At 43.2% G+C, this 22,119-nt stretch overlaps 1 protein-coding gene across 4 annotated transcripts in view; it reads right to left on the bottom strand.

The window, feature by feature from the left end:
• The window catches only part of scramb1 (scramblase 1), a 34,956-nt gene that overhangs the window by 12,181 nt on the left and 656 nt on the right, over positions 1-22,119 (bottom strand). The window contains exons 1-6 of one of the 4 annotated variants that reach the window (XM_055077219.2): positions 21,987-22,074; positions 19,763-20,071; positions 16,390-16,494; positions 12,613-12,690; positions 8,449-8,588; positions 5,666-5,830 (exon numbers count right to left, since the gene is read on the bottom strand). In XM_055077219.2, coding sequence (XP_054933194.1) covers positions 5,666-5,830; positions 8,449-8,588; positions 12,613-12,690; positions 16,390-16,494; positions 19,763-20,033 — 759 coding nt within the window. In that variant the 5' untranslated portion in view covers positions 20,034-20,071; positions 21,987-22,074. Of the gene's footprint in view, positions 1-5,665; positions 5,831-8,448; positions 8,589-12,612; positions 12,691-16,389; positions 16,495-19,762; positions 20,072-20,997; positions 21,376-21,986; positions 22,075-22,119 lie in introns of those variants that run through there. The other 3 variants (XM_050189436.2, XM_055077220.1, XM_055077221.2) reach the window with 3 other exon arrangements.

Genomic DNA, 22,119 nt, shown 5'->3' with positions numbered 1-22,119 from the left:
TACCTCCCGCTTCAAGGATTGCCTTTGAAGCCAGCCTAGTTACGGTTTCATTCATTACTTCTGTGCCAACTTCATCTCTCTGTTCTAAAGGCTGCATATTTGTCTGCAAGTACCAGCCTGAATTTGTCTGCTTTTACCCTTACTGCATCTAGGTTGGCCTGTTTCTCCTTAACCAATTTTACTCTTTCGCTCTTCAAATTGCGGTGAATCCTGGCCCTCACTAACCTATGATCACTGCGCCTTTACTCTACCTAATACTTCTACATCCTCCACTATGCTGGAATCGGCAGAAAGTATGAAATCAATTTCATTTCTTGTTTCACCATTAGGGCTTTTCCAGGTCCACTTTATGTTGCTACACTTCCTGAAGAAGGTGTTCATTATTTGCAGCTTATTCCTTTCTGCGAATTCTACCAGCATCTCTCCTCTAGCATTCCTAGAATCGATGCCGTAGTTGCCAATTTCTTGTTCACCAGCCTGCTTTTTCCCCACTTTTACATTAAAGTCACCCATTACTACAGTATACTGAGTTTGCATAAAAGGTCGAATTTCAGTATAACAAGGTTTAACTGTATGTGGCAACTCATTCCAATTGTCAATTCAAAGCAAAGCGTCACGAACATTAAGCTTGTTTCATGTTTGATCATCACTGTCTTCACTTCTGCTTACTGTTTAGAAGTTGGACAGTTTTTTGGCCATATAGAGTGCAAGTTTTACATGCAGAAGTATGGTAGATTCAGGCTGCCTTCAGACTTACTTTATCCCTTTGTGTCACAGTGACTAGCACAGCACACAAAGAACATACAAAAGAAGCAACAATTAACACGCTGCATCATCACCAATTTGTACCTTGTGTGTCACACTGCATGTGATTGGTATGAAATTTCAACTTGGCCAGCAGTCCAAGATATGCACAAGTTTTGCTCATTTCGCAGAGCTCACTATGACTGAATCACTAATGCAACTTCTGGTACTGCATTAATATACATAATCTACGGAGTGAGCTACATGAAGCTACACATGGGCTATGGGAGATGCCATGACAGAGAGTTCCTATCAATTTAACCAACTGATATTCTATATGCCTAAATCTAACTACAAGCTCATTTTGGCATTCCACATCCATCGGAATCAGACTGAAGTGGGCAAGGTTTCATTTCTCAGCAATGTGCTTAGCAGTAGCTAGAGTTCCAAGAGCAGTCAGCCACTGTCCCCAACAGCACCAGCAGCTTGGCATTGTGTCCCTTGAAATGCAAATGGCTGCCCGTGCTTCAACTACAGTATATCTCCCGATGGACACTGCCCATTTTGTTTTGAAGCCCTAGAGATGTTTTGCAGTATATCGACTAGAATTTGTATATTCCGCTAAAAGTATAGAGACATGCACTCATTTCGGTGCCTATCGTCATACCTGCCAAACCTCTCAAATGTTTCATAATGTTTACGAATTTCAGCTAGTTTTACGACTTTACAAATGTTGTCAAGTCTTACGAAAAAGGCTCAGTTCACAAAAAAGATTTCCAGGTGATGAAGAATGGAGCACAAGTTTTAAAAAATATGCATACAAGAAAGAAATTGTGACAGTGTCTGTGTCACACTATTGAGGCACCACTAGTCACTCTATAACTAGAGGTGTGCTTGCTTTGAGCAAGCTTATTCAGAGGATATTCTGAAGTAGGCAAATTCGGCAACAACAGTAACTAAAAGGTCACACTAATCTAAAAAAATATGTGTTGCTTGCCAGCCTAAAGGTAAATCATCATTAATAAAGTATGCATGTTTTCCATAAAAGGTGTGCACTCAGAGAAAACTGTCCCCTGCTTGATGTTACCTCTCTTTCTCTTCCCCCCTTTTCCCTTGTCATGTCCACAAAAGATTTACAAATTCTGATGTACACAGGCTGCCAGGTATACTATCATGTACATGTGCTTAAAATTTATGGTACCGATAGTACAAACTTTATGAACGCGCCTCATACTAAAATAAGAAGTGGCTTCAAATAATGAACTCAACGTTCAATGTTTGTCTCAAAGAATAGTAAATAATAAAGGGCTGGTTGGAGGCCATATGCAAACAACTCACATTTAAAACCTTTAATGCGTCTCGCACAACTGCAATTGAAAGTTCAGTCAACTATGCAACTCACAAATGAGAAGCAATTAAAAGTGATTACATTGTGTGTAATCTCAACAATGACTGATGAAAAGAGAAGACTACGTGCGACCAGATGCATGTAAAGTGTCTATCGCGTCTATTTCATAAAATGCTGACATAAGGCTGAAAATCTACTGTCTAAATGATTTAGAAAGGAGTCAAATGTAATAAAGCAAAATATTGTTAATTCAGATTTCACAGGACAGGAAGAAATGTCTGAATTAATTGAATGTTAAATTATTGAATTGTTGAAGGAACCAAACAAGTCCCCGCGACATGAACATGCCTTAATTACAGAAGAAATGCGTTATCTTTATATCTATTTTGTACGAATTCTCTACAAACACCACAATTCTTGTCATCTCGTAACAATAATAATCACTTGCAGCGGCGACGACGTCATGACTTCCTTCACAGTGAAGCAGCAGTGCAAGACCAGTGTCATTGTCCAAATAGGTAATGTCCAAAACATATTGGTCATGACATGTTTCCTGCTCCTGCAATAACTTCCGGCACTTGCAGTACAGAAAAGCATGGCCTTTAAGACTGGCTTTTGTTACTTCGAGATTGCGTGTCCATAGGCCTGATGGACACACCTACACGCTATACTGTGCGAACCTCAGCAACTAACTGTCCATCACAATGTAGTCGCCGGCAGGTTTGACCCCAGTACTTCTTCCACCATAAAATTGTCTTTCTAAATGTAGCCACTCATTTAGTACATATACAGTCGCCGACCGTTTATTCGGACCTCACGGGGACCGCGGAAATGTCCGAATAAACAGGTGTCCGAAAAAACAGATTCAGAAAAAAAATCCTTTATTTCCACGCCCTTATTTGGGCGCGGCAGCAGGCGCGAAGAAATCGTGAATGCGCCGTTGCACGCTGTTGCGTTTACGCGCAATTAGATCAGCCTCAATCTCAGAGAGGGTCGTGCGGTCACTGTAGGCGGCTGAAAGCACAGTCACTGCTTGTACAAGCTCCGCGTGCGATGGCAGCGGCGCACATGGTGCGTCATCCTCGGACTCAGAGTCATCATCCGGCGGGGCAGCACAAACCTGACGAATGATCTTGTCGTCGTCAAGTTCTGCGCACGTTAGTACAGCACTGTCAGCATCTGTAAAACTATCAAATGAGACAGTGTCCGGAATCGCAATGCCACCACTGCGCAAGTCTTGAAGAACATTTTCGGCTTCAGTAGGGAGCACATCTGAAGGCGACAGATCTGGGGCCTCCATGGCACTCACTTCATCGGTTATAACAAATCCAGCGTGCCGAAAGCAGTTATATAGAGTGGCAGGGGCCGCCGCCTTCCAGGCATCCGCAAGCATGTTTATAGCCGACAGAAGGCTAACAGCGTACTGCTTGCCGGCGTCGATGCAGACGACCATGCGGTTCAAGAGGCGTGCTCGGTATAGGACCTTCAAATTTTTTTATAATGCCCTGGTCCAAGGGCTGGAGGACACTCGTGGTGTTGGACGGCAGGAATTCCAAGCGGATGCACTCGAGATCATGGATGTGACCGTGTGCACCGCAGTTATCCACAAAAAGCAATACCTTCCAGTTTTGCGACTTGAACTTCCTGTCAAGTTTGCGGACGTAGTCGCTGAACAGCTGCTGAGTGATCCATGCTTTTTTGTTGGCCTCATACCAGACGGGCAGCGAGTTCGCTCCCTTGAAGCACCTCGGTCTTTTTGATTTGCCAATCACAAGTAGCGGAAGCTTCTCTGTCCCGGACATGTTGCTGCCTACCATGATGGTGACGTGCTCTTTACTGTGCTTCCCGCCGTGGCAGGGATCGCCAGACACAGAAAGGGTCTTATCAGGCAGCATCTTATAGAATAGGGCGGTTTCATCACAGTTAAAAACGTCGTCTGGCGAAAACTGGGACAACAGCGACTCCAGAGTCTCCGAGCGATAATTCGCAACAAGGGTCCGGTTGACAACACCACTCTCGCCGCACATCCTCTTGAAAGCGAGGTTGTACCTTTTTTTGAAGTTACGGAGCCATCCGTCACTGAACATAAAGCCCTCGATGTTCATCCGGAGAGCGAGCGTCTCTGCCTTCTGCTTCAGAAGGTCTCCAGACACGGGAATCCGCTTGGCAACTGTAGCACACAACCACATGCGGAGGGCTTCTTCGAGCTTCGGGTGGCTGCCGTCTCTAAAATTTTTCCTTTCCAAGCTGGAGGAAGACTTCGTTGCTTCGCCGAGAATCTTCGTCTGGTTTCTCATGTAATCCGAGACCGTCTGCTTCGAGATGTTAAATTCTCGAGCAACTCCGCTTTGAGACCGGCCGCTCAGGACTTGCTGCACAATGGCGATCTTTTTCGCCATTGACATTGTGGTATATTTGGTACCACGCTTGCCAGCATTTCCCAGCGCAGTCTGCGCGGGCACTATCGGCGCCATCGGACACTTGACGCGATGTTTCCGTATACTAAAACGTTCGATCACCGCGACCTCGACACAGCACACAAACACCACTACGCTGTCACGCCGGCACCATTCACACAAACTAAAAACGTGGCCTACTCGCAGCGTCGTGCACAAAGAAAGAAACAAATTAGCAGCTGGATTGCCTTGACATGGCTATGGTGACATGGCTTACTAAGCTGAGACCGGAACTGCTGTAGTCACTCATAGCCACTCTACTGAACCAGGCAGAAACGATGATGGGCGGGGATTTTCAGTAGCGCCACCTCGTGGGGCAGCAAGGAGGCTCAGTTCAAAACAAAAATGGCGTTCAGCAAGTCGAGCCTTGCACCGGACAGAGTCGGTGGGGGCGAGTGCCATCGATCGAGTTGGCTCAAGGAGTGTCCGAACAATCGGACGAGAGGTTGAAAGGTGTCCGAACTTTCGGCAGTTGTTATACATTGTGGTCTATGGGGAGAATGGCGGTGCCACGAAGCTGACCGAATAATCGAGCATGTCCGAATTTTTGGAGTGCGGAAAATCAGTCGGCGACTGTACACAAATATCCAAGAAAGTGTAAAGAAGGAAAAGACGCTGTCGCAGCTCAATCGGTGGAGCATCGTATGCGTGATGCGGTGATTGTGGATTTGGCTCCCGCTGGTGGCCGATTGCCTTTTGCCCCACTTCTATTTTCCTTTGTGAAGCTTACAGCAAATTTATTTATTTCTACGACTCTACTCTTTTTTTTTTTTTTTTTTTTGAAGTGGTTCATTTCCCCGCACTTACACTGTGTCAGTGACTAAGTGGCGATAGTCTTTCAGTCTGAGGTTGTGGGTTTGATTCCCGGCCGTATTCAGATTCGGCAAAATGTAAACATGCTTATGTACTTACATTTTGGTGCCCATTAAAAAAAATTCACCTAGAATACTCTATTACGGCGTCCTTCATTGTCTTGCCCACTGAGCAGTTTTAGATCCCACAATATTTAATTTTTTTTTTATTTCCCCCCTACTTTCCTTGGTTTCATTGTCTGTTGGCTTGCTATGGTTGCTACTAATAGTCGAGCCCCTCAGTTCCCTTTACCCTACTCACTCACCTTGAACTCGACATCTCCGCAGATACTCCAGGTGCAGATTGGGCCCTCAATCTTCAGCACACACTCCCCCTCTGCATTTTCCACTCGGAACTTGGGTGTGAGGATGCTCCATTCTTGGATCACATATCCGATAGGGGTGTATGGAGGTGATGACACTTCAAGCTTCTGCAAGGTGAAAGGACAGGAGCAATTACATTGTGACACCTAATGCAAAGGGGCTGTGTTAAATTCAGACAGCAAGAAGACCGGCATAGTACGCCCAACAGTAAGCACATATAAACATTGGTGGCACTGAACTTGGGTGTCGTGACTTGGACATACCTGATAAAGTAAACGGAAAAAAAAAAAATCTAATGTGAACCTACAGTACACTCGCGGAAATATCTGCAGCACCTCATCAGACCCTTATGTATGCTTATATATCTTGTAGTAAACCTGTGACAACTGTGCAATGATCTGCGATTATTATGCATGAACCTTGTAGCAAATTTGGTAGCCGATTTCAAATAGATTCAATGCTTAATACAGTCAACAAATGAATTTTCGAACGCCCAAATGTTCGGACATGCCTGATATTTCGGACGTCGTCGCAGCACCGCCACGAGCCCCATAGAATCAATGTATAACGACATCTGAAGTTTCGGATGCTCGAACCGCCCGCTGTCCAATTTTCCGGACTTTTTGACGCGACGGAAGGTCCTTTGGCTCCTCGCGCAGCGCCCTTGTGAAGGAAATCGACTTGCAGCCGAAGCATATCACCGCTTTGAACCACAACTAGCCGAATCTAGCAGTCACAGACCGATTTGGTCTGGCCACGCTGGCTATGTTCATCGCCGCACTTCCACCTCCGGCGGAGTTTCCAGAGCGGTGCCATTTCGTTTGTTTGTGCAGGCCACGTTTTGGCTAGTGTGGTGTGAAGTGTGCTCTGCGACGCTAGGCCTAGGTGCTTCGACGCTCGTCAGCGAACTCCACTGTTCGCAACTTGAGGATTTCGCTTGCCTTCGATGGCCCCCACTCTGTCTTCATTGCCCTCACCGATGGCATCGAAGCGCGGAAAGCAGTACCGTTGGTTAACGGAGAAGAAAGCCGCCATACAACAATCAACAAGTTCTTCAAGTCACTGCAACAATAACACCGGCTGCCCGACGATGCACATGTACATAATAAACCGGCAGTCGGCTGCATACAGAGTTTTTGAACGCCTCTTTTTATAACCACTTCACTGATGCCTTGGCAGCGTTTCGGAAGCCTGGTACTTCACCCTTTACCTCTAGATCCGAGAAAAAAAGAAAAAATGGTGTGTTTTTTTGCATGCATTCATTTTTTCCGACTACCTGAATTTTCGGACGTTCTTACGTTCCCTAGAGGGTCCGAAAAATCGGTCGTTGACTGTATACTATTTCGAGCCAGGCTCGCTGATATGAGTGGCTTGTTTCCACTGCAACAATTGCCCTACATTATTTCATACCGGGGAAGAGCCCATAACAGCTGTCACAATAAAATGTAGAGAAATGTTTGTAACCATTGTCACAGTGTGATGATGGTGAAGAAGTAAGAACATTACCAGAAAGGATCAGTAAAGAATGAAGACCTTCTGGGCAAGCTTTTGCAAAAAAAACAAAACGATACCGTCGAACCCTGCAATAACAACAGCTCGAGACAACAAAATCCTTGTCGCAACAAAATATTTTCGTACCCCCAGCAAGCACCCATAGGATTCAATTCATCATGTATCTCACGACAATGAAATGTCCCTACATTGCAATTCACCATTAACGAAATTTACCAGAATGTTAGTCCCCATATTATCTACCTGTGTGACGTTAAGTGTCCAAAAAGTACTCAAGTGCATTTGCTGACCAGTTAAACGGCATAAAACACCACCACAACATACGCACACGACCGTCGCCATTTTTGTTTACAGAAGTAGCAAAGCACCGGAAGCGATTGCAAGTGCCCGAAACACAGTCTGACCACCATCTTATTTGTCGATTCGATGTTTCAAATGGCACAACCGCATCACCTTCGACCTGGGATGTTATTCTAGACACATTAAAATTCCGTCATGTTATCGAACAGGCTATCTGGTCATCTCTGGTTAGCCCATAGAGCTGCTACGCCCCCTCTGATTTGCTCAAACTGCCACCATTACTGAATTTAACAACATGATGGAATTCAAGAACCTCCATAATAGCAACCCTGTACGGCATCCAATGAGTTGTGTGTGTGCATACTTTGTGGCTTGGCGTGCATTGAAGCTGACCCGTGATGTGCAGAGAAAACAAAGTGCAGCAAAAATGAAAAAGTCCATGTCCAACCGACGTGGACTTGTTTATAGCGCTTCAGATGGTGGCCGTTTCATGAGACGCCATGCCTCCGGCCATGTTTGAGAATTGGGGCCGTATTCTGTCACCGAGAGTGATTGTCTGAGAACGTGGCCCTTAAGCGTAGTGGTTTCAGTACCACACAGCAGGCATTGCATGAGGATTTTTACGGAGACATAACAAAAAACGGCTGTATTCTCAGTCGATCACTTTCGGGGATACGCTCACTTATGAGACTGCAAAACACTGGATGCGTCGGAGTCTACTGGCAACAGCATTCCTGGCATCATGCCAAGACGGCGTGCGTAGCACTACAGGAACGCTGTAGCTCAAATGCTGACATGCCTGGTGCTGATTAAAGTGAAATCTCATGAAAGTTCCTTTGCTCTGTGTAGGCTTGTGGAAGGCTGAACAGCAGTGTAGGTCATTTCCAAAAGGGAACTGCATGAGCAACCATACCTGCAGGCAGCATGGAAAGCAGCAGGAACTACAGCGCAGATTCCTCTGCAGATGAATCACTTCGTTTCCAGCATTGTCAGTCAGCTTGATGTCAAAGGGGCGGTTAGGACCGCAGCAGTTTCGGGAGCAACAATCAGTGTCTACGGAGAAACAAAATGTGCCATTAAAGTGATGGCCCCATGACGACGGTTTAATGGACTGCTGACAAAAAGATATAACGGACAAACACCTACGTCTTTCACCTGTATACACTCATAGATTTGTCCAAGTACAGTGAAATCCCAGTTACTTGAAATCTCTACATTAATACTGACGAATAATTTTAATGGATTGTGATCGGTTGGTCGCAACAGAGTCATCTGTATTTGAATAGGCTAAAGCTCCTACAAGTTCAAGCCACTAGAACCACACAAGGTTATTTCTAATGAAAGCCTCCTAAAGGGTACCTGTAGTACTACGCTTTGAATAAACTTCACTCCATTTCAAAATTTATCACTTTTATCAGCCACCTTTCAGACAAACGCGAGCCAAAAGTTAGCCTGATGGGTCGCTAGGCACCATAATGACACATACCACGCAAATTGAGCTCTTTAGCACTGAGTGAAATGCTAGGCCAACAGCGCATGCACCAGCTCTCCACAGAACCAGGGTAATGTACCATGCGAGCAGCATTTTAGCATATTGTCATCACACCACTGCTCCAGTGGATAAGCAAATTCATTATACAGTAAATAATTAGCCTTTTAAGGAATTCCTCATCACCCTAGAAATGGCTAGCTTTAAATGCAGTAGCACTGATCTGATAGGATCCGATAGACACCTAGTCTATGGGGCACACCAGTGCAGTTATCCTTGTCTTTGCATTCTCAGCTTGAATCAGCCACACTTGCGCAGTGATCCCTGATTTCCAAGAGAGCACTTGTAAAACTGCATGGTAAGGCACTAGGCCTCGGTGATATCGCACAGTCACCCACCAATAATTCGGACAGCTCCAAGGACATTTCAGACACCTTACAGTGTGCCACTCAAGAATTTGGACTCCACCCCACTTCACCTGCACGACCATCTGCCAATTCGGCCACGAGTTGACCAACCCAAGCAGAAAATCAACATTTTAATATGCTTCCAGCGCCTCCTCAAAATTGGAAGTGACAGTCTGACTAATCGCCTTGTAGATCCAGTCGTGGCTGATTGGATCCACGGCACAAGCCAATCCATAAAGTGGCCTATGGGGGACTGCATTTGTGGTTTTTCACTAGAGTTCCGGGCGTCCAGGTTTGTTCCTTCAATTGTTCAATTGTGACAGTCATGGTTGCCTTCTTTAATGCAATTACAGTTTTTTATCAGTTCCTATCATCAAACAGCACCAACCCCCCTCACAATGTCTCCATCAAAGAGGGTGGTGGTTAAGTAAGGTAACTATTGGACGATGACTGTAGCGAAGAACCCTATGCTCATACGGCTATCGCAGCACAGCCAGCCTTCGTTAAGTTACAGGGAAGGGAGATTTGGTGCATTTCGTGATCGTACTTTCATTTACCTATAACAGCAGCCGGGACAATGATCAATATACAAGCTGAACAAGTGACACTCAAGCATATATGTGCGTGTGCAGCAATGCATTGACCAGGTTTTCTCACCGCTTGTGGAATAAAGACTTACTTTCTGGCCAATTCAGTATTTAAAACTGTTTATTCTGAATATTATGCGGTCCTCACCAATTCCGAATTGCCAGTCAGCGACTGTACCACACATTATCAAGTGCATAATTCAAAGGGGCTCTCTTTCGTTTTATTCAAATAATTTTGTGGTCCCCTTGGAGTTTGATTAGTGAGGTTCCACTGTATTCGTGACGAATAAAGGTTATATTGCATCTTAATTTGGTTCTACAAACCATCCAGGTAATGAATTCAAACCGCAGAACTTCACAACATAGACGTCAAGGCAGCTCACAGCATAGTCAAGCTTTTGAGATATTCACTGAGTGCCAAACAGGTGCTAGGTGGAATGCAAGTGCAAGCAGCTACTGCTCTCGTTCCTCACTCAGGCCAAAGAGCAAAGCCTTCATTGACTCTGTACTGTCACTTTCAATGTATATCACCCCTTATCCTGCACATTGGCTTGTGATGTACGAAATGCAATAGATCTTAAAAGTGATGCAAAAGCAATGAACTGGTAAGACTTTACAGGAAATACCTCGACACATTTAACTCTTTTGTTACCAGGTCTATTAAGTTTTAACACATTTAAAGTATAACTGTGGAGCTCAAGTGAAGTAGATGAACGCTAAAGGAAGTGTATATATGTGAAATCTATAATTGGGCTACATCTGATTGGATGAGAAGTAAATTCATATTAGAAACAGAGGAAACAGAACTCTGACCAATATGGCATTATTAAAGGTGTTGGCAGAGTGAACAATGCTTCCATGTAGAAGCCAGAACATCAACCCCTTTGCAAACACCATTTTGGTCAGAGTTCTGTTTTTTCTGTTTCTAATATGGAGTACATATGTGCTGCAACTGACAGCAGGAGAAATGAGAATAAAAATTATGAAAATCAAAGCGCACCCAACCCAGGACACTTGCTGCATGGCTCAGTGAGTAACCATGATTACACTGTTGACCCCACTGAAGGTAATGGGGTCACTGGTCTGCACATATGAGCAGTATAATGAAAAAGTAACTACCACAACATATGTTACATTACCACTCTAGTCAAAGTTTAATGCATTTATTAATACTTGAAAGAAATCTTATGCTTAATCATTCAACTAACACAGGTATCATAGGTAGCACAAAAATTTTTTGGACTTTCCATGACTGTATCTTCTGCTAGTAATCTTTGTTCAAATCTCTGTCGTTCGTTGTTGCACTGTTACTTCATCACTTGACAGCAATGGCTACTCAGGGCTATCACTTGTGCAATATGTCTACTCAAATCTCCAGCTGGGCACAAGAACCTCAGATTGCAATTTTTTAGAGCGCAGCTCTTAGGCGCCCATTTCTGCCTTGAGCGTCGGCGTGCTTCGTCCTCCCTCGGTGTAACCGAGCAAGCGCAGAGAGCTGCGGTGAATGGAAGAAAGCGACAACTGAGAGAATGCAAGGAGAAAAACGAAGGAGGAGGCTACAGTGGAAACATGAGGTGGAAAGTGGAGGAGGAGAGTATGGCAACAGGGTGAGGGAGGAGCAGAAGACTGCGATAACAAAGAGAGCGTGAGGAGGAAAGCAGAGGTCACCACCTCGAAGCACCACCAGATGGCACTCGCATCTGCGCACCCACGGCAGCGGCTGCACCAGCCATTCGGGGGAAAGAAAAAAAACGCAGAAAGCTCACCTTTGCACACAGCGTTCAACGGATGCATTTTCTGGTAAAGATTACGGTTGCATAAGCTGCAGTTGCCGGGAAGCGGCAACTATGTGGCAGTCTATATATATAGTGCTGCACGTCTCGACTCTGCCAGTCAGTGCGGTGATCGGTGCAATGCCTCAATATATATCGAGAAATGAAAACACGTATAGAGGTGCAGTAAAATTTTGCATTAGGGAGTATCGTAATCATTGTTGCACTTGAATTTTTTTTATTTATTTACTTTGACTTGCACACAGTGTTTCACTAGCGGCATTTCTCTGCAGCTCCAGTAATGTTGAATACTTGCGCTGTTCAGGGCGTCTCTTCTCACATTCTTAATCAAGAAATGGTATGAATCCAAGCATGAACATTGCCCATGTGAAAGCAACAGATCGTCCTGGCACATGCATGACTGCTGAAATTGACATAAAATGTGCCAGCACTGGGAAGTTTTTTTCAGTAGGTAAAATGCACTGCACTCAAGTCATTGTGAAATTATGCCTAACCAGTATGGCAATGACAATGAGGCCTCAAGAGAGTAATCTCAGTGACTGTCTTCCTGCTAAATATATTCTGCAGACACAAAAAACTGTCCCTATCTGTACATCCACATGCCCTCATACATCTGCATGAAGGCCACTAGCATGTGCGCCATGCAATATTGTCTTAATACTGTAGTAACAAATTCTTAGAGAAAAAAATGAACTATGGTTTCTCTTTCTTAGGAAAGTTGCAGAGTTGTCCCTGTCTGCTCAATCAAAATAATTTCATAAAAGTACAGGATACAAGGTTATGCTATCTCTCCATACATACCTTCCACAGCTTTGTAGACCTTCTGGCCCATGCTGTTTTTAATGGTGTACTTGTTCTGAGTTTCAAATCCAAGAAATGCTGAAAAGCAAAAAATAATGAAATCCTCACCAAAGTCTCAAGGCCTAGAGCTTCTCACTTAAAGACACAAAAAGTATATAGAAGCTACACTTAGCAGAAAAGCCGAGAAGCGATGTGTATAAAAGTTAAAGAACAATAGTTTTGACAAGAAGGCGGTTAACTGAAGATGTTCAAACAGCTAAATATTTTAACATTTTCAGATACTAATTAATGTACATAAAACATAAGACATTTGCTCAAACCACCATCCAAGCAACAATGCTTACAAGTACTGCCAGCACTGTTGTAAGTAGGGATTCAAATCAGCACCAAAATGACATAATAAATGGCACTTGACTTCCACTCACAGCAGTGTTTTCACATTTTTACAGTTTATTTCTTGCACCATGTGCAAATCAAGTCAGCTTAACAAGATGCGTTTTGAGCAGGTTGGTTCGTGATACGGAATAAATTAAAAAAGCACAAAATGACAGACACAACAGGGAACAGCACAAGCACTAACAACTAATGCACTTCAGCAAGAAGTAAAAAGACAATCTAGAACAGTTCTCAAAGAATTGACTGATCTTTGTTTTGATCCCCTCTGGTGAAATTTGTTCTTGCGCATGTGCAGACCATGAACTGCCTGTTTACTTCTTCCTGAAATACTTCAGTTGCTTGCACCTATGCTGTATTTTCTTCCTGCCCATGCCTTTTCCATGTTCGCTTAGTTTATTCCAATTCAAGTCAGCCTATGTGCAAGCTGCATTCAGCCTATAGACTTGACGCACTCAGAATGTCTTCCGTATTCTCGTCTTCTCTGACAATGTGGTTTCTCAGCTTACAGAGAGCTGTGTGGCCACACTGCAAATAGATCTGCATCGACTGGGCACCAAACTGCAGCTTTCGTTGCTGAACCCCAGCGATGAGGTGCTGGTTAGGCCTAACGGAGAAGAGAATGTGGCCACGACTGGAATTTATTACTGGGCAGCATGGGAGTGTACGGAAAACTGTCCAAAAAGGTTTGCCGCTATGTTTATTTTTGCTTATGAGTGGCCGACATGTGATAGGGGGCCTGAGATCCCGCGAGTGGGCCAGACTAAAAAACATTTCATTCTGGGGTTTTAGGTACAACACCATGATCAGATTATGAGGCAGAACGTAGTGGGGGACTCCGGGTTAATTTTGACCACCTGGAATTCTGCAAGTGAACCCTATGCACAGTACACGGGCATTTTTACATTTCGCCCCCATTGAAATGTGCTCACCATGACTGGGATTTAATCCCTCGACCTCGTGCTTGGCAGTGCAATGCTATAGCCACTAAGCCACCACCGGTGGTCACGGGCTAGAATGAGGGCCATAGAAGTGGCATTCAGGTTCGCAAGCGACCAGCCGACAACTACAGCAAGTGTGTTAACCAAGTTCACCTCTTCACTTACTGGACAGAGTGGTTTAAGTTCACATATAGGCAGGCAGCACTGAGCTGAATTTGAGCTGCACAGCCTAAACTGCCGGCGTCATGCAGGCAAGGCTGCATGTGACATGCGCACGTCGCGACAACATGCGACACGCATCGAGCTGTGCAGAACATGGCCACAGCCTTAGTCATCATGAAATTTCAGGTATACTGAACTACACCATGGAGCAAAATTTTGTAGGTAATTTTTCTGTGGGATACTAAAAAACAAAGAATGCTGCAGAACTTGAAGTTATGCACGAAAATATCTCAATAACAGTACCTTGAAAATAAACTGTTCCGTGAAATGAAACTGTTTCTATTTTTGCAAGTACACACTTTCTTCAAAAAAGTAAACTTTTAGCTATTGAGCCAAATTTTTATCCAAATCCCACAGCTATATTTGAACTATTTGCTTTGAACATAGTGACATTATGCTTTGATAAATGTTGCAACCACTGTACTGAATGCACGATTATGCAATGGCATCAATACTGAAGCTGGTTTTTGTTAGTTTGTGATTATTTTCTCCTTTTAACTCCTGTATTCATAAATAAATAAAATAACTGCTTTTCATTCAGTGCACATCCCTATAAAAACTAAATTTTTGCAATCACCACTACAGATTTATTTATGCATAAAGCTCATTGTGTAGAATGAATCTTTGCAACGCTTGTAGTATTTGGCTACATCGAACTGTTTTTTTGCATACTGCCATATTTCCTTGCATAATGAACGGACCTTTCTCACGTAAAACTGAAGCAAAGTTTGCGGGTGCACTTAATAGGCCGGGTGAATTTTATGGGAACTGTTTCGAAGGAGCATGAATTGAAAAGGAAGTTGATAATGACCAAGGAAATGTGTAGTATGTAACTTAACTATCCAGTAAACATACTGCAAATATATTGTAAATGTAGAAGTAAAAATACTGCAGGTCCACTATTTGCAAATGGCGGGAGCTTTATTTATTGCACGTTACTCTGCATCAGAAGCCGACATCTGTAAAAATTGAGGAACTCCTAATAGCAAGACTGCATAATAGCAAGCAATAGCATAACTGTGTTTGAGAAGGCAGTCATTAAGAAAGAGGCATGCGCCTTCTCAAACACAGTCGGTTGCACCGCATGAGCTGTGTGGTCCACCCATTGCTCGCTTTAAAATGTGCGATGCCATGCTGTCTTGCCATAGCTTGTGCGTGCATCCTGATAATTTCATGCAAAATGACACAGCCTTCCTTTTGCCTAACATATTGGAACCGTCTTCCACACAAGAGAGCTTTCCGGTCCAGACCTCAGGAGGCGCGACACGTCCGATTTGTAGCAAGCTGCTTCTAATGCTGCTTCTGCCAGTCGTGCACGCACACTTCAACCACACCGAAATGCCTCCCGACAGCACGATTCCCATGCTCCACCGCAGATTCCATGGCCCTTGACTTAAAGCCCGCCATATATTAACTGGAATTACGGCCCATCGCCCACAGCAAAACAGGCAGAAAAGCAAGCAACAGATAATGCTGCCATAAAATGGATGCCTTCGAAGTGGAAAAAAGAAACTTGCGCACAGCTCATCACCGGCTCACCCGCTTCTAGCTGTGCAACTGTTATGCATTGTTTTGACTGGCCATTGCACTGGCACCATGGCAGAGAGCAATAATTTTTCCTCAGGGAGAGCACTTTCAATGGCATATACTATCATCATCAGTTGCAGTGAGTGAACTGGGAAACTGCGGCATGGTTGTTTGTTATCAGGACTACCGGGACCAAAGATCGGGGTACAATTATTACGAGGGGGAAAAAAACAAAATCACAGTTTTGAAGAGCAAAGCTGAGGGTGCATTTAACATTCAAGTGAGTTCAGTGTGCAAGTAAATACAGTAATCCTTTAAGTAGAATGCGTATATGTGACATGATCTGTATCTTTTTGATGCACTATAATGCGAAATATGAAATGCAAACAGACAAGTCCAAAGTACAATAACAACTCTTACAAGTAACAACTTAAAAGCACAATGCAACAGTGATATACATACCTTCACAACATGTGCATAGGCCCCAAACTAAGCACACAAGTTGAAATGAAATGAAGGCAGAAACGAAAGAACAAGCCCTAGGTAGCCCTAACTTGTTAGCTTTTAATTAGTCCACAGTGGTACTGTACCGTACTGTTTCTCTTGGTACAACCAATTGCTGCTATTGTTGCGATTCCCCTTACTGTGATATCCTCAGCCAATAGGAATACAGTGATAAATAATTTCGACTCACCTTCCAGCATCTCCACTTTTTGATGCATCAACAGTTGATCTAGCGACGTGAGGTATTCTAAACCGGGCGGGCAGCTTGGAACACCTGGCAACATCCCCACTGGTGCTGAAAAGTATGTGGCAATAGCCCAAATTTATTTGCATATAAGTGAGATCCAGTAGGGAAAACACATAATACCAAAACCAATTATTAGCAGTGGGGTTCCTAGAGCTACAAGAAAGTTTCAAAATTAACAAAAGGCTTCCAGAGTTTTATATAGCAGAAAAGCCAGCACTACAGAGCAACCATAGAATGTTCAAAAAAGGTGAATCCAGATAGACTTATTACAACTTAAAATAGTCACCTTAAAATATATCTCAAATGACCAGTGATGGCCTTATGTCATGTAGTCACTATGGAAAATCTGAGAGTTGAAAGAAAGGATAGTATGAAAGGCACACAAGCAGCCTATAATGAACAGAAATCAGACCACAGTGTCTTTACACAGCAAAAAAGAATGGAAAATGATATGGACTACAACAGACCAACCATTTAAGAAATGGTAAATGTAATTTCTTTTTTCTATGCAACTGGATTACAGGCGAAGGAAATCATCATGTTGTGCTGTTAATATGAAAGCAGTGTGGTCATAATGCAAATATGCAAGTGTTTAAGAAGTGCTTTTACGAAGTAAAATAACCCAATGAGCACGAGGCACCAAGGATTTTCACAATTTTTAAACCACACTTCAAACAAAAATGGTCTACAGAAAGCACTTAATTTCTAGAAGCTCCCCATTTTAACCTCAGGAATGACATTACATAAATAACAGTTCTTTAGGAATGTATAGACCGGTGTTTAAGCCCTGCCTTATGGCAGAAGAGACTTAAGCACCAAAGCTGCGAGTCAGCGGATGTTCATGGCATCTTCCACTGTCCTTCGTTGTTTGTGCAGTTCCCTTTTCCATTAAATGCTAAAGGCCACCACATTTAGAGCCTAAGGACAGTGTGCTACCTGTTTCTTCCACTTGACTGGGATGGCAGTCATCATAATGTACATTCAAATGAGTTGAATGGGGTGATAGTTCAGAAAATGTCAAACAAGAATTATAAGCAAACCAGATGAACAGTGGGCTAATACTAATGTGTAGGACAATCTGCCTAAACAAGTGAAAGGATTGGTCATGGGAGGCCATCAGTTTGCTGCCCATCAGATCTGAAGGGGCCCCAATGCCAGACTTGCATTTCAGGCACCACTTTTCCAGGTACTAGAAAAAAAAATTATAAGAAAAAGATCCCTTCTTAACCATTTAACCTTGCACCTTGCAAACTTTGCCTGTCTTAAAGGCTGAAGGGCACCCTTCATGATTAAAAAGTTTAGCTTGTTCTCTGCTGATGCATCAGCAGTACACCAAAAGGCAAATTAGACTCATAAAGAGGCACAACAGCCATGCGCTCATAGCTGCAATTATTGGGAAAATGCGGATGTGTCAGGTTGTCTACATTGCTAACTGCCAGGAAATTGAGCTTTAAAAAGTACTTCATTGAAAAACAATAAGGGAACCTCAGTATATTAATGTACTTCACATAGTACCACATAAAAAATGGACAAGTAATCAAACTTCGGTTAAATGCAATTTTTTTTTATTGTATTGCACCCTGTTTGTAATACCATGAGATACATAACATTCTTTTTGTGAGTGTGTGTGGATTCTAATACCACAGGATGCGATACTGCACATAAAAAAATCGGTACTTGAGAAGATGCCATACTGTTCCCACATCACCATTTTACTGGCTCAGGCATTATGCATCCCTGTAACCACACCATTTTTAAGAAAACCAGCAGCAACACATGTCATGGCATGTTAATGCTGTTGCTTTACAAATGACACAAAGTGGCACATTGTTAGGATTGAGGCTGAGTGACCTCTCTATGAAAAACAGCATGTCATGAGTCTACAGAGCAAATAAAATTAAAATAATTCTGTATTTCTGTATTGCCTGTTCAGAAAGCCCATCTAAAGAATAGCTGCAGTTACTAGACACAGAAAGAGTTACAACATTTACTGCAGTGCACAGTATTAAAATAAATCCTTTCATATTTTAGACCTTTTCACCAGATACAGCTTGCCAGTGTGCTAGAAAGAAGGAAGGCATCAAATGCCCTAGTTTGCTGCGCACTGTTACGAAATGCCCAATTCTTGATTTCACTTTCACAATCTTTACTGCAACCAATTTCAAGCTTGAAAATGTGTACCAACAAACAATTCTGGCAATACTTTCATATAGCCAAAGCTTACAAGGACAGTTTAGATGCAGATAGTCAGGATTTTCTCAAGCCATTTTATATAAAGCAGATTTATTTATCTATATTGTATTGTGTGACATGCAACATTGTTACAATGATGGAAATTTTAATTGAAAATCAATGCAAAGGCTAATACGATAGAGAGAAAGCTCATTTTCCGCAGTGCCAGGTGCGTTGACAGTTTGCATTTTTCTGTCACAACGTTTCAATGGCTCATAGTGGACAGGTGTATTGTCATCAAACAGCTGCAGCCTAGACGTTGTAGACGCGTTTCAAAAGTGTGCAGCGGCACAGACTGGGAAGCCTTGACAATGTAATTCTTTCAAGCGATCATGTCTACGTTGCCCATATATTTCACTGAGGGAGCACAAAGTGGCTAGTTCTCGCATATGGAGGCAGGGGGCAGGGGGGGTGTAGTATAAGCTAGAGTATGTTATCATAGCTGCAGTGAATTGAGGGATGCATCATTTTGACTGGCACACCATTTGTTGAACAACTGAATCAATTTCATCCCTCCCACCAAATTAAATTTTGAACTGAAAAGCATTAGTCAAAACTTCTTCACATTGCAAAGTACCCATGCACACAACCTTCAAAGCAACAATTTTGTGCACATTTTGCACAGAAATTCCCAGACAGCCACTATCACAACAGCCTTCATATTCGTAAGCCTGCAAAGCTTACACATATATTCACATTGCTTTGTAAGTTATTAAGGAAGTATTCCTAAATGACGCAAACCACCAGACTTTGCACTAATCAACCTCTTGACAAACTGAAAGTTAAACTCAATGACATAATCTTGCTTTCTATATCTCATTGTCGTAGTGCAGCTTCTTGATAGAATTCCTTCTACAAAAGGCATTTGAGCAGCAAAGCATACTGACACTTGTTCTTGCATTTCAATCTTTAAATTTTATAGATATTTCTTGAACAAAAAAAGTACTGCAAGCAACTACCTTTTTAAGAATATTTCCTACAGATGACAACCATAACTGTACAGCCTTTAAAGGTTATAATCAACCTATGTTTCAAAGAACATAAATCCTGAGGAAGACAGCCGAAAGGATGAAGTTCTGCTAACCAACGTCTCCACCAGGATGAGGGTAACCACCAGCGCCCATTGGTGGCGGCTGTATGACTGGCATTCCTGGACCCATTGGCATGAACTGCACATCTCCCTGTGGAGGTGGGTAGCCTTGGGCAGGTGGGTGGTACCCTTGTGCGGGTGGTGGGTAACCGTGGGTACCTTGAGGGTACCCTGGACTAGGCGGTGCATAACCAACATTAGGTGGCGGGTGGGGCTGAGCTGGGGGGTAACCACCGTCAGCAGGAGCATAGGGAGGATAGCTCATGGTGTAATCAGGAACTTGATGTGATCAACTGTTATAACCTGCATAAATAATATCCATCCTGGTTGGACGCACAGATGCAGTAATGACGTAACATAACCGCCGCGAAAGTGGGGCAGTGCTTAATGACAAAGGAAATTGTTGAGTATAAGTAAATTTCAACTATGTGGGCAACGATACAAGGCCAGTTCATTGGTGCAATTCACCTTGCTCAAAAAATGAAAGCGCCGTTTGACAAATATACGCTATGAAGAAATTAACAGCAGTGTTTATTCCAGAAAAAGAACAGTTTATATAAATCCTCCTTTATGTGCTGGACAAATATGTGGCTAAACAGTAAGTGTTGTGTTTATCAGTCAAGGTCTATCGGACTAAAAACAATGACTTTGCTTTCAATTCACTACAATGGTTCCCTTCCCTATGTATGGTATCGCTGAAGCTCCTACAATTTTTTTTCAACAGTGTTTACCAGACAATGACATTTATTTATAACTATGAAAATATGTATATAACACCTGCTCAAAAGCAGTCGAATATATATAACACATGAACGCGAAGGTGCAAGCCAATTCAACAGCATCTCGATTCAAACTGCAAAGCACTGTACTCCGGCAAATACAGGGCCGTGCGCGTTAAGGACCGCCGTATCACCTTGCCACAAATGTCATCAACATAGCGGCGGCATCTACGTGCTCTGTGCCGCACCGACTTCCTCGTTGAGTGGCATTCAGTGTCAAATCGCAGACGTGTTAAGAACGCAGAGTAATAAGAGAATTCATCTGTCTTTAGACAAGGTGACAAATGAAAAGGGTCAATAAGCGGAGGCCGGAGCCACAGGGATGAATAAAACTGATGCAGGAAAAACAGCAGGAAAAGAGCAATAGGTCACAGACGTCCATTTTGTTGCTGGTACCCGATCAAATCTTTTTTTAAAAAGAAGCAGAACTTTGAACGAGCTTGTACTTACAGAAGCGAGGTGATTCACTTTCCTGGCACTCGACGGCTCGTGGAACGCCCACAATAGCGACCGGCTCCGTGTTGTAAACAAACCTTCAGACACAACACGTATGTCGCGCGACGGGCCTGACGGGTACAAAAACGTACGAAGGCGGTGGCGAGGGTGTACCAAGGGAAAACAAGAGCCGAGCCAACGCGTAGTAGCGCAAAGGCACAGCTGATGAGAACAACTACGGGCGCAGCAGTCTGTCGACAAAATGTATCCAACAGTGCATCATAAGTGCACTTATGTCAGCAGGCCTTTTTACTCGATGTTATTTTTTGTAACGTCTTGGCCTGTTCGACGATGCAGACTCAGTAGTTGCAAGCAACCATATAAGGACGGAGAAGAACTAGTTTCGGTTTCGCTTCCGCACTGTTATGCTGTTTATGAAATGGAAACAAATGTACAAACGTTACCGAAATGTTTTATGTGCTGAAACATAAAATTAGTCTTCTTTCAGACTAAATTTCTGGATAAGCTATAGGGCAAATTACAAACTTATATTTCGTTTACGAAGAAGAGAGGGCGAGCTGATAAGTTATGATGGTCATGATCATAATTCAGCTTTTTGCAGTTGTGTCCGTAGTCGCGTAATGAAATTTTGAAATATTATGTATGCAAAGAGAAAAAGAAAAGAAATGCGCAGTGTCAACGTCCCTTCTATTTCTGTTGAGAGGTAGCTCGCTCGTGATCAACCACTTCTTTGACTTTATTTTTACTGCTTTATTTTTAATTTAGAGATGAAATGCTTCATTTGCGCTGAAATGATATTGATAGGGCACTAAAACCATTTCCAGGGAAACACTTGCCGCTGCATCGTATTTCGTTTTGAAGTTGTTGCAAATCAAATGTCAACAACAAATGATGCGTGCTCGAACGGTTGCGCATGCATGCGCTCTTTTGGTGTCTCCTCCAGTTCAAACACACCGAGAATTTCAGAAACGTAGCGCACTTACTGAGTCGCATTTCATAAACTGTATTTGTCCTTCGAGGCTTTGAGGTAATCTTTCTGAAGAATGATGCAGCCTTTCCTGTCGCCCGTACGTCGCGTGCATGTCGCACTAGATGTCCCCGTCGACCCCATGCCGG

Source organism: Dermacentor andersoni, chromosome 2 (genome assembly GCF_023375885.2).
Source record: "Dermacentor andersoni chromosome 2, qqDerAnde1_hic_scaffold, whole genome shotgun sequence".
NCBI classification, from domain to species: domain Eukaryota; kingdom Metazoa; phylum Arthropoda; class Arachnida; order Ixodida; family Ixodidae; genus Dermacentor; species Dermacentor andersoni.
The sequence above is the reverse complement of the archived record's forward strand: the minus strand, read 5'-3'. Positions and strand labels throughout refer to the sequence as shown.